Consider the following 15,246-nt stretch of genomic DNA (forward strand, 5'->3'; position numbering starts at 1 on the left):
TGGTAAAAAAAAAAAATTATGTGTATTTATTTTAAGTATATAAATATAAATATTTATGTGTATTATAGTGTAATTAAGTGATTTTAAATTTAAAATAAAGTAATATTTAATCATATTATAATACACATAAAAAAAAATATATATATATATATATATATTTCTTAAAATAAATATAATAAAAATATATAAATTGCTACAAAAAATAAATATTCTTCCTCAAAGAGCAGGGCCTTGGCATGGCGAAACAAAAGGTGGTCGAGAAGTGAGTGAGACTGTGCAGAGAGAAAGAGAAAGCAAAAGCCACAGAAAGAGAAAGAGAGAGTTCGTATGGAAAACCCAAAAAAGAGAAAATAGATAAATAAATATTTACTGAAGATTAAAACAAAAGCAAAAGAGGCAAAAACACAAACATTGCTTTCGTCTTTCAGTTTCGTTTCCATCTTGTGTTTTGTGTTCATAAAAATAAAAACCCACCTCGTTTTCGTTTTTTTTATTTTTTATTCCATCGCTTCGTGATTATCCTCATCACCATCAGTTTCAGTTAAGAAAGGATTCTTTTTAACCGCCATGGCCATTTTGAACCAACACTTTCTTCTCTTCTTGTTTTGTTTATGTTCTTTTTCTGGAGTTTATCTCTCTTATGAGCCTCGTAACCATGAAGGTAAAATATTTCTTTTCTGTTTTCTGCTTTAACGCTGCTATGAGGATGCAAATTTTGTTTTTGTTTTGTTTTTTTGTTGCAGTGGAGGCGTTGGTGAGTATAAAGAGAGGCTTGAATGACCCACATGGAGTGTTGAGCAACTGGGATGAAGACTCAGTGGATCCTTGTAGTTGGGCTATGATCACTTGTTCTTCGGAAAATCTTGTTGTTGGCCTGTGAGTTTTTGTCATTTTGGTTTGTCTAAATGTATTTTAGTCTTGAGAAAGTTGAAAAACAACTTTTTTGGGTTTTAATTTGTTGGCAGTGGAGCTCCAAGCCAGTCTTTGTCTGGAACTTTATCAGGAACAATTGGGAACCTCACTAATCTTCGCCAAGTGTATGGGAATTATCATTTTCGACCACCCATTTGGTTTGAATTTTGTTTAAGATTGTAAATTTTGTTGCTTGCTTTTTCAAAAGATTGTTGCAGAACAATAACATATCAGGTGATATCCCTCCTGAGCTTGGAGCTCTTCAGAAACTTCAAACTTTGGATCTCTCTAACAACAGGTTCTCTGGTGTAATCCCAAGCTCTCTTGGTCAACTGAATAGTCTGCAATATTTGTAAGTACTGGATGATCGTTTTGGTTTCACACATGATCATTTTAGCTACATAGGTGGTCTAGACTTTGTCCTATTTTAATATTCATATTTAATAAGCAAATGGGTTTTATGACATCTTTGCAAATTGCTTCTTTGAACTAATTATATACTGTGTTGTTTTGTCATGTAATGAGAGCAGAAGGCTGAACAACAATAGCTTGACGGGACCTTTTCCTGTGTCTTTAGCCAAAATTTCTCAGCTTGCTTTCCTGTGAGTGTGGATTTTCTTTATCTTTATGGGTTTTGTCTCCTTTTTTGTCCTGAGAATAGGGACAACCTGCAAGTGTATTGGAAATTTTCTTATTTTTAAACATTTTGGATTGATGATTATTTTATAGATTTTGTTTTGTTTGTTTCTATGGTGATTCAGGGATTTGTCTTATAACAATCTCAGTGGACCAGTTCCCAAGTTCCCAGCTAGAACATTCAAGTATGTTCTCTCACCAATGGCTCTCTCTACTTTTATCTGTTAAATGTTCATTCATCCTGATTCTTTACCTTTCTGGTGCACTGTTGTTGAATCATGAATGTAGTGTTGTGGGGAACCCATTAATTTGTGGAAGCAGCTCCACTGATGTTTGCTCTGGATCACTCAATAGTGTTCCTCCTTCCTTCCCTCTAAATGCTTCACCTGGTAACTTTGTGATCAGAAAATTCGGCATTTATTAATCTAATCATCTTTGATTTTTCATATTTTAATCTTTAATTTGTCAGGGAAACACAATTCCAAGAAATTAGCAATTGGTCTTGGTGTTAGCCTAAGTGTTGTGTGCCTCATACTTATTGCTCTTGCACTCCTTTGGCACAGAAAGAGACAGAAGAACCTAATTATCCTTAACATTGGTGGTGAGTAACATCACAGCCCCGATTTAATAATTTTATTTTTGAAGCAACATTGAATGGGCAAAATCTCAATAGGGGTCTATAATTTTTGTTACAGACAAACCAGAAGAGGGTCTAATAGGCCTTGGTAATCTGAGAAGCTTCACTTTCAGAGAGCTACAACTAGCCACAGACAACTTCAGCTCTAAGAACATACTTGGTGCCGGTGGATTTGGCAATGTTTATAAGGGAAAACTGGGAGATGGGACTATGTTGGCGGTGAAACGGTTGAAGGATGTGGCTGGAACTTTTGGGGAATCTCAGTTTAGGACTGAATTAGAGATGATCAGCCTGGCTGTTCATCGGAACTTACTTCGGTTAATTGGATATTGTGTCACCCCTAATGAGAGGCTTTTGGTGTATCCTTACATGTCTAATGGCAGCGTGGCTTCCAGGCTCAGAGGTTGATACTTTATCTTACTGCAGCTTTTGTTACTAATTTTGCATCATGGACAAAGTCAGTCACTGTTATGCTTCCGTTGAAGTTTTGCATTAGCCACCAGATTGGTACTTATCCAAATATAAGTTGGTCTTGATATGGGCCACTATTGGTTGTTCCAACTTCTATTCTAGGCAGGTTGGGACCATGACTATGAAAGTTGGTGGTTCCAAGTCCCAAAAAAAAAAAAAAAATCAATTCCCAATTTTAGATGAATGTGGTAGATCAATTTTGGAAGGTGTCAAAACTGGCTCTTCTTTTTTATGAAAATTCTCCAAGACGTAACTTAGAAAATAAATTGGTAAATGATGAGTCAATTTGTTAACCATCATACGGTTTGTGCTATTATTTTTTGTCTGTCCCAAATTCATTATTTCGTGATGCTATTTCAATTACAAGCTTCGATTGAGCTCTAAAATGTTATTATATGCATATTTAGTGTTAAAGTAGAACAGTTTTTGTCTGGTCGGATGCCGACATGTGAATATAATTTTGTTGTTATACTATAATCTTCAGGTATACAAACCACTTTAACCATTACAGCTGCTTAGCATTAAGTCTGTTGACGATTTGTTGATTTTTTTATGTCTTTGGTCTGTTAACACAGCAAAACCAGCTCTAGACTGGAATACTAGGAAGAGGATAGCCATTGGAGCTGCAAGGGGTCTGCTGTATCTACATGAGCAATGCGATCCAAAGATAATTCACAGAGATGTGAAGGCTGCTAATGTACTTCTGGATGACTTTTGTGAGGCTGTTGTTGGTGACTTTGGCCTGGCAAAGCTACTTGACCACGCTGATTCTCATGTTACTACTGCTGTCCGTGGCACGGTTGGGCACATCGCACCTGAGTACCTCTCCACTGGTCAGTCATCTGAGAAAACTGATGTATTTGGATTTGGCATTCTCTTGTTAGAGCTCATTACTGGGATGAGAGCTCTAGAGTTTGGCAAGACAACTAATCAGAAAGGAGCCATGCTCGAGTGGGTAAGTTTAATCCTAGTAGTGGAATTAAATGTCATAATTTCTATCACTTGAATTGGTTTGAACACGATACAGTTTTGATTATGAACAAATGCAGTAGCATTCATCTTGATCTGAATTTTGTGTCACGGTGACTAAAACTTGAGATGTGGATGGCAGGTGAAGAAAATTCACCAGGAAAAGCAAGTAGAAGTATTGGTGGACCGGGAGCTAGGAAGCAACTATGACCGCATTGAGGTAGGGGAGATCCTACAAGTGGCATTGCTGTGCACACAGTACCTTCCCGCCCACCGCCCGAAAATGTCAGATGTTGTCCGCATGCTCGAAGGCGATGGTCTAGCCGAAAAATGGGCAGCATCACATAATCATACGAATCCCACAATGAACCTTTTCCATGGCAACAACAACAACAACAACAACACATCTCGCACCACTACCGCACCAGACCATGTCCACACTCACTCTCATGACCATTCAAGCATGTTCGGCACAGGAATGGACGATGATGACGATGACCATTCTCTGGATTACTTTGCCATGGAACTCTCCGGTCCAAGATAGTAAGAACAACAAACCAGTACAAGCAAAATTTTTTACCAATTCTTTACAAGCCAGTACATGTTTAAGCAAAAGATAAGTTGATTATTAAGTTTTCTAGTTTCATGGGGTTGCTGTAATGTAAATATTGCTGTCAATGTGGGGGTCATGGTGATGTATAGTGGGGACATTATGAAGATTCTCTGATCCCAAGTCAGGGAGTCACAGAGAGAGGCAATCTGGGGAATTGATTTCAGAAGGGTTTGGTTTTGACTGAAATTTGGTAATGATATTTGCACTGTTTTTTGAGGAGTGAATGTGTGAGTGAGATAAGATTTGTGTTCAAAGTTGCAGTTGTTATGGGTCATTTTCATGGCTGCTTTTTGCAGGTCACGCGGTTGGATTTTTGTTCCCGGTCTTCCAATCCTTGCACAGGTTCTGCCATCACTTTAACTGCTTTTCCTTTATAAGCAATGTTACCCAAAAGGTTTGGGATCTCTGCTCTCAGCTCCCTGTATCTTGTTTTCATATTTTTGTTTTCAAATATCTTAAATCCAACAATATTACAATAAAATTAAGGCCACCCAGCTTTGAGTATTTATTTGTGTGTATAAATAATATATTATTATGTGATTGAATGATTTTAAATTAAATATAAAATAATATTTAATTACGTTGGGGAACATCACATCATTTGAAAATTAGGTTCATGTGGTATTGCTCATAAATATTGAGTAAAAATAAATAATATTTTTCCACTCAAGGTTTGTCCCATAAACACTTTTCCATCTTCAATTGACATAAACAATATTTTTTCACTTAAAATCAAATTTTATTAAAAAAATTAATGACGTAACAATAAAATAATAATTTTACTGTTATTTAATTTTGCAAAAAAAAAAAAAATTGAGACCAAATTTTAACATGATAATTTAACTCTTGAAGATGTTTTAAAATTCACAAATTAATTTCTAAAAATTTTCGAATCCCATGTATTTTGAAATTATATATGACCTTGATAGTTCTTATATAAGATTTACACAAATAATTTATCCATTATATTCAATTCTTTAGGATGTAACTCTAATTTTTTGTGAATGAAAAAAAAAAACTCTCATTTTTTAAATTATTAGGGAAAGACGCATTTAGGGTTGGATTCGAGCCGAGTCAGCTCGAGCTTGAGATCGGCTCGGCTCAGTTCGATCCCGAAACGACGAGTTCGAGCTGGCTCGGTAATTTTCTTTTTAAATTTTTTATACAAAACGACGTCGTTTTGATCCATATATATATACAAAACGGTGTCGTTTTGATATGAAAAACGAGTCGAGCCGAAAACAAGCCGAACTCGAGTTCGGCTTGAATCCAGCCCTAGACGCATTTCAAAAGATCCTAAACTTTTTTAAAATTTTCAATAACCCCTAAAATTTTGAAAATGATTTTAGAATTTTTAAAATATGATTTTATAATAAAGACGTCTTTATCTATAAGAAGAAAGTAAAAAGAAATGAAACTAAAAGACTTTGAATATAATTTGAATATTTAAAAGATTATTTTTAATTTTTAATAATTTAAGGATACATAATAATTTAGAAAAATAAAATAGTAAGGATAAAATGATAATTTTACTTCTTAATATCATTGTTTCATTTATAGAGTTTAATTTTTGGTGAAAAAATATTATCTATGCTTGATTGTGGGTGAGAAAGTTCTATTATGCTAACTATGAGTGAAAAAAACTTTTCAAACAAAATCTTGGGTAGGAAAGGTAAAATTACTCTCTGCCTAATATGCTCTTTTAGTTCAAGTGGATAAGGTAGTGACATCTAAGCAAGAAGAAGATATGAATTCAAAACTCGTCAGACATGTAGCAAGATTAATTTTTTGTCTTTATTTGATTATAAGATCGGAGTTTTCACTTATTTGATATATTCAGTTCAAACCTGACTAGCGATGGTTCAATGTACAAATGGTGAATACATGATATTCAAACCTTATCAAAATTGTTGTGGTAGCATGTCATCTATTGCTAACCTTCCCTTTATATCTGGTTGGATTAGATTTTGGTTGAGTTTATACAAGTTTTAACTTAAAAATAAACTCAGTTCAAAGTAGTTTAATTTTGGATTCGGCTCAAATTAATTTAAACTTGAATGTTTTATATATATATATAAGCAATATTGTTTGTATCTAAATTTGAATATTTAATTAATATTCAAATGATATGTCATTATGTGATTATGTATTATTTATTCTTAATTTAAAGGCCAAAGGACAATTTCCCACCTAAGGTTTAATGAAAGGACAAATTCCCACCCATTAACTTTCAAAAACTCAAATATCCACCTTATGAATAGGGGTAAAATTGTTATTTAACTAAAAATATTTAAAAAATAAAATATTATCACGTTTTTCCCCCACTCAAGGTTTGAAAAATTACCATTTCCCCCTTAGGGTTTCATTCCTTCTTTGATTACATTCTCTGATCGACCTTTCGTCTATCGATGCTCTCTCCAACCTCCATGACTAAGACACAGTCATGAAAAGGCCACGAAGATGACAATTGGAACTGAAGTCGTTGAAGATTCGTCGCGCAATGGATCGTCTGAAAGCAATGTCTGAAGCCAATAATCTCCGACCAAGATTTAGGGTTTTAGACCAAAAGGAAGAGAGAAGTTAGAAGGGAGGGAGAACGCGACCGGAGATGACGAACTCTGCCATCTCTGGTGATAGTTTCAAAACCCTAGGGGGAAAAGGTGATTTTTCAAACCTTCATGGTAGGAAATAAATTTATAAACTTAGGGGGAAATAAATTATTTTTATTTTTATGAAATGACAATTTTACTCCTATTCATAACAATAAATAGGTGGGTATTTAGATTTTTGAAAGTTAACAGGTGAAAATTTGTTCTTTCATTAAACCTTGGCTGGAAAATTGTCCTTTGACCTAATTTAAAAACACTTAATCACATAATGATATATTATTTAAGTACTCAATTAAATACTCAAAACTAGACATATAATTTTATTGATTTTTTATTTAATTTTAAGCCGTTAATACTTGTATAGACTTTAACTCAAAATTTTCTAAACGATTGAAATATTTCTTTTACTTCATATATTTCTTCTGTTGAGGAAATCCATGGAAAAAGTAATCACATAATGGGATCAATCAGAAAAGGGTTGGATTTAATCTAAACAACACTCGAAAAAGGTTTAATTTGATGAGATAAGGTTTGAATTTAATTTAAAAATAATTTAATTTTAAATTTGATTCTATTTTACTCGAATTCATAAATAAAAAAAGCCAATATTTAGGATCAAAATTGGCTAATTTAATCTGAGTTAGGGTTTAAACTGGAGTAAATGTAATCAAATGTAGTTCCTTTGTCAAATCATGTTTCAGATTTCCTCTCTCTGCTTGTTATTGAAGTAAGAAAGAGCTTTTGGACCCAAGCCTGCCAAATCTGGGCCAACCTAAACCCGCCACAAACTCTCTTCAACTATACGTCAAAACTCCATACTTTCTGTAATTTTTGACCTTTAGTTCGAAGTTGAAAACTTGAATTCCAGACACCATCAACAGCAAAGCCGAATCAAATCAAATCTTCAAACCATTTTTATACGAAATGTCGGGTCAATCCTTTCGTCGTTTCTTTCAATTAAGACAACAGGTACGTCTGTCAGTCAGTTTAGTTCCGCCACAATCACTTCCCTCTTCATCTGTTTATTTTTAATTTTTTGAAATTCTGAATGTAAGTTTCCTTTGTGCCCTAATTATGTGCCGTTTGATGTCAATTGATGGAATATTTTGTATTTCCTGAGAAACAAACGGAAAATTATGTAACTTGAGAGACTGAATTATTATTTTTCCGTTCTAACTGTAAGTGAATTCATTTAAATTTACTTTTTATCGCAGAAACTAGAATGTATTGTATGTCTTAATGTGAACTTAAATAAGTTTGGTGTAATCTTATATATTTCCTGAGAAACAAACGGAAAACTTTGGAGTTTGTAAGATAAGATTATTTTTTGTGTGAATAAATTGTTGTATTGGATTTGCTGTACGAAGGATGGCTCGAAACATTTGACTCAAGTGCAGGCAGTTGGTTAAATAAAGGGTGTTTTCGGAATTTTTTTTAATTTGTGGTAAAAATGTTAAATGTTTATATGCGTGATAATTTTATATATGAGGTTGACTTTTTGAGAAAAATTTCAATGTCCCTTTTTTGGCGCCTTTAATTTCTCTCCGCTAGCGGTTGGAGCTATCATAATTGCTGAAATGCTATATAGCTCTAGTCTTCTCGCCATTTTTGGAGCTTTCATAATTGGATATATCAAATTAGGGTTTCTTTCTTGCTTTTATTGAAAATAAATATAATTTAATTATTTTATTAGATATTAAGGGATTGTTTAGTTAAAGATAATAAAAATATTACCTTAGTAAATTATCTTTTATAATAAAATATTATGGTATATAGTTATTCAGTTAAACCGATGATTTCTTATTAGAGCAGATAGCGATAACCATTTCATCCAACATAAGTATTTTTTATTTTCTAGTAGATTTACATCTTTCTCTTTCATTAATGGAAATTTTTTGATGTAGTTAGTAATGATGATTCATTATTTAAGAATTCTTGTTTAAATAGTTCATACTATTCATACGTAGTTTTTGATCTAAGATTTCAATTCTTCTATGTTTTAGTAGTGGCATATTGACGTTCCCAAAATTCGTATTATTGGGTTCGGTGAATTTAATAATAGACACTTATTGAAATTCCAGCCTTTCTTCTCCTTTTAGGACTTATCCGAAAGAGTATCCAGTACTTCTTCTTGATTGTGGATATCTGAATAGGGTAAACTGTCTCGTGGATATCTTTCCTTTGGTACAAATGAATTTGAAATAGGTTGAGTCAATTGGAATATGTATTATCCATATAGGGGATCTTCCAATTGAGAAGATCTATCGACCTAAGATAAAAGAAGGGTGACTAATATTGATGTAACAAATAATCTAAGAGAAAAATCTAATTACTAATTTCACCTTAGGTATTAAAAGATAAATAATTTTGAATTTATTACAATCTTATCCTTATTTATTAATTTTTTATAATAAAAAGACTCTTATTTTCAATTAATATAACAAATAACATGTAAAATATTTTAAAATAATTATCCCAAAGGATATTTAAGTAATAAAAATTTTTTATATTATTTTATTATATTCAATCAAATACAGTAATTATTTATACTTATTCATTTTTATTAAATATAATAATAAGTTATACCTAGTATTCTTTTAAGAAATCTATATTTCTGAAATTTTTTCATTTTTAATAGTTACCCGAAATAAACACACCATAATGTTTCATTGTAAAATTTTGACTTAATGGAAAATAATATGAGATTTATTTCCTTATTTTTATATATTTTTGAAGAACAATACGAATTTTAAATTATTTGACAATAATTATCTAATTTATTGTGAAATTACATTATTAATTAACGATTGTGCGCTACATTTGTTGTAGATAACTTAAATTGGAGGCATGACCTTTAATCTTTACCTGGTTCTAAAACCTAGATAATTCATTTACTGACATATTATGCATTAATTATTTGGTTTAGTTATAAACTACAATATAAACCTGTAATTATTTGATTAATGTTTGAGACTTTAGGTTATTTTTGTAGCAATAAATAAATAGTCAATTTGACCAATGTTTTCAAACCCGAACTGTATATCAACTTGGAGCTGGTCCAGGCCTTACACTGATTCGATTATCTATTGGATTGATAATAAATTAAATAGACATTATAATAATATTTAACCAAATAAAACTATGACTTGGTTGTATATGGGGCACAATCATGATTAGGTGGACTCAATTTGAGTCTTAGACTAGGGTTTTAAAACATTGAATAGCTAGTGCTATGATCCAATTCACTATTCGAACTAAATTGACTATTGGGGCCGACTTTTCATCAAATCGATTTGATTGGTTTAATTTGTATTTTAAAACACTAAATAGTAATTTATGATTTTTTAAATATTTAATTAAATATTTAAATTATATATAATTTTATAATTGATGATTAAGTACTTTATCATTACACTAAAATTAATTAATCATACAATAATATATATATAGAGGTTGGTTATAATTCTACGCTGTTTCGAGGCTTCTATTTTTTCATTTCATGTCCTTTGCTTCTTCCCAGATTCTCCATATTATTCTACTCTCCTTCAAAGCCTTCCATTTCTTCACCTCTAACTACATATTTTTCAACACTAAATGGCCTTTGTGTGTGCCAAAAATCTCAATCAATCATTCTAATTTAAATCCAAACATTCATGGCTCTCCAAATTAAGCGCCATTCTTTCTCCCATGGCCGCCATTCCTTTCAGTCTCATTCCTCCTCTCATCTTCTTCACCTTCACAACCATCACCTTCACTGCTTCACCAAAACGGGTCGTTATCGAACTCATTCATAGAGACTCAATCCACTCTCCGTTTCACAATCACAAGCAGAGCCTCTCAAACAAAGCTCAACAAGCCATAAATACTTCCTTTGCTCGCCTCGCTTACTTACAATCCAAAACCAGATCATCATCTTCTTCAACCTCTGAAGAAGAAGAAGATTACCAAGCTGATGTTTTTCCCAGCATTGACTCGTCGTTATTCTACTTAAATTTCTCCATCGGCCGCCCTCCCATCCCACAGTTCACCGTCATGGACACCGGCAGCAGCCTGCTATGGATCCAATGTCAGCCTTGCATAAACTGTTTCAAACAATTTGGCCCCATTTTCAACCCTGCAAAATCTTCCACCTTTAATAATGTATCATGCTTGTCGCCTTATTGCCGCTTCTCGCCAGGCACCAGGAATAAGAGCTGTGATAAGGCTAACTCTTATAGCAAATGTATGTACAATCAAACGTACGTTCATGGTCCTTCCTCTTCCGGCGTCCTCGCCACCGATGAAATCGTCTTCAAAACGTCCGATGAGGGCACAACAACCGTTCCGGAAGTGATATTCGGCTGCGGCCATGACAACGGAAAGTTGAACGACCGTCAACTCAGTGGAGTTTTCGGCCTCGGCCTTGGCCATTTATCCCTCGTCTCTCAACTGGGTCGTAGCTTCTCTTACTGCATAGGCAACTTATACGATCCTTTCTACCACCACAATAAGCTCGTCCTGGGATACGGTGCGAGAATCGAAGGCGATTCGACGCCTCTCGAAGTCATCAACGGCCGTTACTATGTAACCCTAAAATCCATAAGCGTAGGAGAAAAACAACTCGACCTTGATGTGAATATATTCAAAAGAAGAACGTGGAGCAACGATGGAGTGATAATCGATACGGGGTCGCCGGCGACATGGCTGATAAAAGAAGGGTTTGAAGCTCTGAGGGATGAAGTGCAGAGTCTGCTGGACATGTGGCTAAACCGTTATTGGTACAGTTCGTGGAGTTTGTGCTACGAGGGGTCGGCGAGGGAGGACCTGGTGGGGTTTCCGGTGGTGAGGTTTGAATTTGAAGATGGGGCGGAGCTGGTTTTGGATAGGGAGAGCTTGTTTCTTCAGGCGTGGCCGAATGTTTTCTGCATGGCTGTGTTTCCAAGCTTTGTTAATGGCGATGCCTACACCAGACTATCGCTCATTGGGATGATGGCGCAGCAGAATTATAATGTGGCGTATGATATTGATGGGAGGAAGCTGAGTTTCGAAAGGATTGATTGTGCACTTCTTGATGATTAAGGTCATACAAATTCTATTTCGATATTGAAATACATAATTTATATATAATATAAAATCTCAGCCATTTCCGGGAAATTAATTAAAATAATCAGTTAATTTACCGTCTAAACCTTTTTTGACAATAATTATTAACTTTTATTTTTTTAAGTAAATGATATTTTTCATTTCAAAATTATCTTTCATTTTATTTTTCTCCATTTACAGTAGTTTTCACAGCAACTTTCATTAATCAATCTTTTATATTTCAGAGGATACGAATAAAATTTATAGGTTAAAAATATATTAATTTTTATATAATAATTGATACTTATATACTTTTATACATTTACAAAATGATGGATATAATTAACACAAAATATATGGCCAAAGCATGGGCGTTTTCTCAAAACGGTATGTTTTTCCGAGGGGGTGTGAAAATGTGCGAAATGGTACGTGAAAGGGTGTGGCAACACTTAAGAAGTGCGTGAAAGGGTGCGGGTGCATGGAAGGTGTGATACGTTTGAAAGGGCGTGTGAAGGGGTGCGACAATGTTGAAAAGGTGCGGGTACGTGAAAGGGTGCGGGTGCGTGAAGGGGTGCGGGTGCGTGGAAGAGTGCGACAATTTGGAAAAGTGTGCATTAAGGGGTGCGTCCTTTGCGTGAAGGAGTGCGGATGCGTGAAAAGGTGCGACAATTTGGAAAAAGGTGCGTCAAGGGGTGCGAGTGCGTGGAAAGGTGTGACAATTTGGAAAAGTGTGGCGTACCAACCCTTGCATCATCAATAACATTATCACCTATTTCCGTACCACAAATATCACTGTCACCATTATAATCTTTATCATCGTCATCATCACAATCATGATATTCATTTTTTTCTCGAAAGTGAATATTATTTGTTGGTAAATCATCTGCTTGACAACAGCCTTCCGGTGTACCCCATATTAGTTATAGGCCTCTTTCACCATATGCCTAGTCTTGAAACAAATTGAAACAAAAGATTCCAACCAACATTATTCTCAATACTATGATGATCATGATTTATATTTACCCCGTTATTTTTTGGTACACTTTCTAGTTGTGTATATATATGTTATCCATGGAATGAACTTCAGTTGATGGATTATGATAAATCCCTTGATGAATGTCTTGTTCTAGTTGTGAATATTACTCATAATTACCTTGAAATTCAATTTGTTGCATCACCACTTTAAGAAATAAGAGAGACCTTTTGCGTGACCTACATAGCTACATCATCATTCGAATATCGTAATCATCTTTTAATAAATAAGACAAATCACTAAACTCAATTGGATTTGACACAAATTTTAATCTCATTATAACTTTGATTGATATCTAAACGAGAACATACTCCTTCTACAAATCCATCATAATTGATTCTTTTATTGGCTTGTGTCATTGTCCACTGAATCCAAGCATGAACATCACTGCTACCATTTTTTCTGATCAATGGATTCAAGAACAGAAATATGAGGTGGGTTTAGAATAAAACAAATTTGGAATAATGAAAATAACTAAAGAAAGAGATGTTTATGAAATAACAAGAAAAGGTTATTTTTGGAAGAACTAAATAATTGTATTTTTATAAATATTGCAGTAAATACTTTCATTTGCCTCAAATCTACTCTATCTAAATATTAATGAAAAAAATGAATTCTCTCTTCTAGTTTAATGAATTAATTTTTAATTTTTTTTATGAAAGTGTTTTCATTACAACTAATGAATTGTGCATGCAAGCATGCACACGCCTTTGGAGAGAATAACGCACCGTCCATGCACCCATGGAGAGAATCACACACCTTTTAGGGTTTTCATGCACCCCTTGATATTATAACGCACCATTTCAAAGTGTCGCACCCTTCCACGTACCCCTTCAATGTTGTCGCACCTTTCAACCACCTTTCAACGTTGTCGCACCATTTCACGCACCCCTTCAGTGTTGCCGCACCCTTTCAAGCACCCGCACTCTTTCACGCACCTTTTCATCATTGTTGCACCCTTTCATGCACTCCTTTATACTTTTGCACATTTTTGCACCTGTTAAAAAAATGCACCATTTTGAAGATACACCCACCCTTTCACTCATTTTCGCACCATTTCCAATCGTTTAGAAGAGACATGCCCCCTTTTTCATTCGACACAACCCACACATTCTGTATAAGTTATATCCATCATTTTATAAATATGTAAAAGTATATAAGTATCCATTATTATATCTTGTTTTCGTCAGTAAATTTTATTCATTACTGATAAATTAAGCTTAATGCATATCCTCTGAAATATAAGAGATTGATCGGTGAAAGCTACTGTAAACAGAGAGAAATACGATAAAGGGTATTTTTGAAATAAAAAATATCATTTGCTTAAAAAGATAAAAGTTAGTAATTGTTGTCGAAAAAGATTTAAACAGTAAATCGGCTGCCTATTTTAATTAATTTCCCGCCATTTCCTAAGTGTAATTTACCTAAATATTTAGGTGAGGCCAAATGACTATGTCCCTCCTAAGGTTTGATAAAATATCAAATTATGCTAATTTTTTAAGTGAAGTCAATTTTTCACCCATTTGTTAAATTTTTTTTTTATAAATTCTATTAACTTTTTTATAAAATTTATGAAAAGACCAAAAAAAGACACTCAAGATAAATAACATTATACCTTTGAAATTTTATTAAATAATTTTATATCTTAATTTATACTTGATTTCAATTAAAAATAATTAAAAAATTATTGATATAAATATAGATATTGATGTTAATTCTGTATAATCATATATTTCGGATAAAATATAATTTTTAAAAACATTAAGTTTTTAATGAAATTGTTAAGAGGGTTTGAAATTTGAAAAAGTTTGGGATGTTTGTTAAATTTTAATATGTCTTTTAATAATTTTAAAATTGATAATTATATTCTCAAAATATAAAAAATATAAATGTTATATTACAAATATTTAATATTTTTAACTATTAAAATTAATAATTAATTTAACAAATTAATATAAATTAATTTTTTTAACTTTACAAATGAAAATTGATCATTTTATCAAATCTCAAATAAAAAATAATTAAGACGATATATTTAAAATGGGCTTCTAGCCAATCCGTGCATTGGGCTTGTCACCTCAAATCGGATAACCTCTGGTTTTTACCAATCAAATCGCCTTTTATTTTTCATTGACGAATGGCATGTCTAAGAACTCATTGTTCTAGACGAAATTACGCTTATACCCAATTTCTATTCCATGCACACAGACACATTTTCCGCCGTCGATCATATCCCATAAAACGTCGCGTCTGCCTTCTACATCAACGGCGATGCAAAGTAAACAGCACCTTGTAGACCCCCTTC

At 33.3% G+C, this 15,246-nt stretch overlaps 2 protein-coding genes across 3 annotated transcripts; both read left to right on the top strand.

Annotated features, from left to right (window-relative positions):
• The first annotated feature begins 284 nt into the window (after window positions 1-284).
• On the top strand, window positions 285-4,742 carry LOC123193857 (probable LRR receptor-like serine/threonine-protein kinase At2g23950). Of its 2 annotated transcripts, none has more exons than XM_044606926.1 (12): window positions 285-661; window positions 744-876; window positions 966-1,037; window positions 1,121-1,264; window positions 1,443-1,514; window positions 1,674-1,733; window positions 1,837-1,937; window positions 2,018-2,149; window positions 2,244-2,588; window positions 3,232-3,611; window positions 3,768-4,168; window positions 4,535-4,742. In XM_044606926.1, coding segments are annotated over exons 1-12 (1,935 nt in total). In that variant the 5' UTR covers window positions 285-567; the 3' UTR covers window positions 4,536-4,742. The 2 variants fall into 2 exon arrangements, 1 of the variants encoding a protein (XP_044462861.1); XR_006497154.1 differs by having other exon boundaries at window positions 3,768-4,428.
• Window positions 4,743-10,534: 5,792 nt separating this feature from the next.
• On the top strand, window positions 10,535-11,905 carry LOC123194933 (aspartic proteinase CDR1). Its single transcript, XM_044608441.1, has one exon. The coding sequence runs from the start codon at window positions 10,535-10,537 to the stop codon at window positions 11,903-11,905; it is 1,371 nt and encodes a 456-aa protein (XP_044464376.1).
• Window positions 11,906-15,246: the final 3,341 nt, after the last annotated feature.

Source organism: Mangifera indica, chromosome 13 (genome assembly GCF_011075055.1).
Source record: "Mangifera indica cultivar Alphonso chromosome 13, CATAS_Mindica_2.1, whole genome shotgun sequence".
Taxonomy (NCBI): domain Eukaryota; kingdom Viridiplantae; phylum Streptophyta; class Magnoliopsida; order Sapindales; family Anacardiaceae; genus Mangifera; species Mangifera indica.

What these genes read in the sequence shown, in the direction of transcription:
- LOC123193857 (XM_044606926.1), top strand. Translation starts at nt 568, where the DNA reads ATGGCCATTTTGAACCAACACTTTCTTCTCTTCTTGTTTTGTTTATGT. An exon ending in CTCACTAATCTTCGCCAAGT is followed by an intron (nt 1,038 to 1,120) that starts GTATGGGAATTA and finishes CTTTTTCAAAAG; the next exon opens with ATTGTTGCAGAACAATAACA. An exon ending in ATTTCTCAGCTTGCTTTCCT is followed by an intron (nt 1,515 to 1,673) that starts GTGAGTGTGGAT and finishes ATGGTGATTCAG; the next exon opens with GGATTTGTCTTATAACAATC.
- LOC123194933 (XM_044608441.1), top strand. Translation starts at nt 10,535, where the DNA reads ATGGCCGCCATTCCTTTCAGTCTCATTCCTCCTCTCATCTTCTTCACC.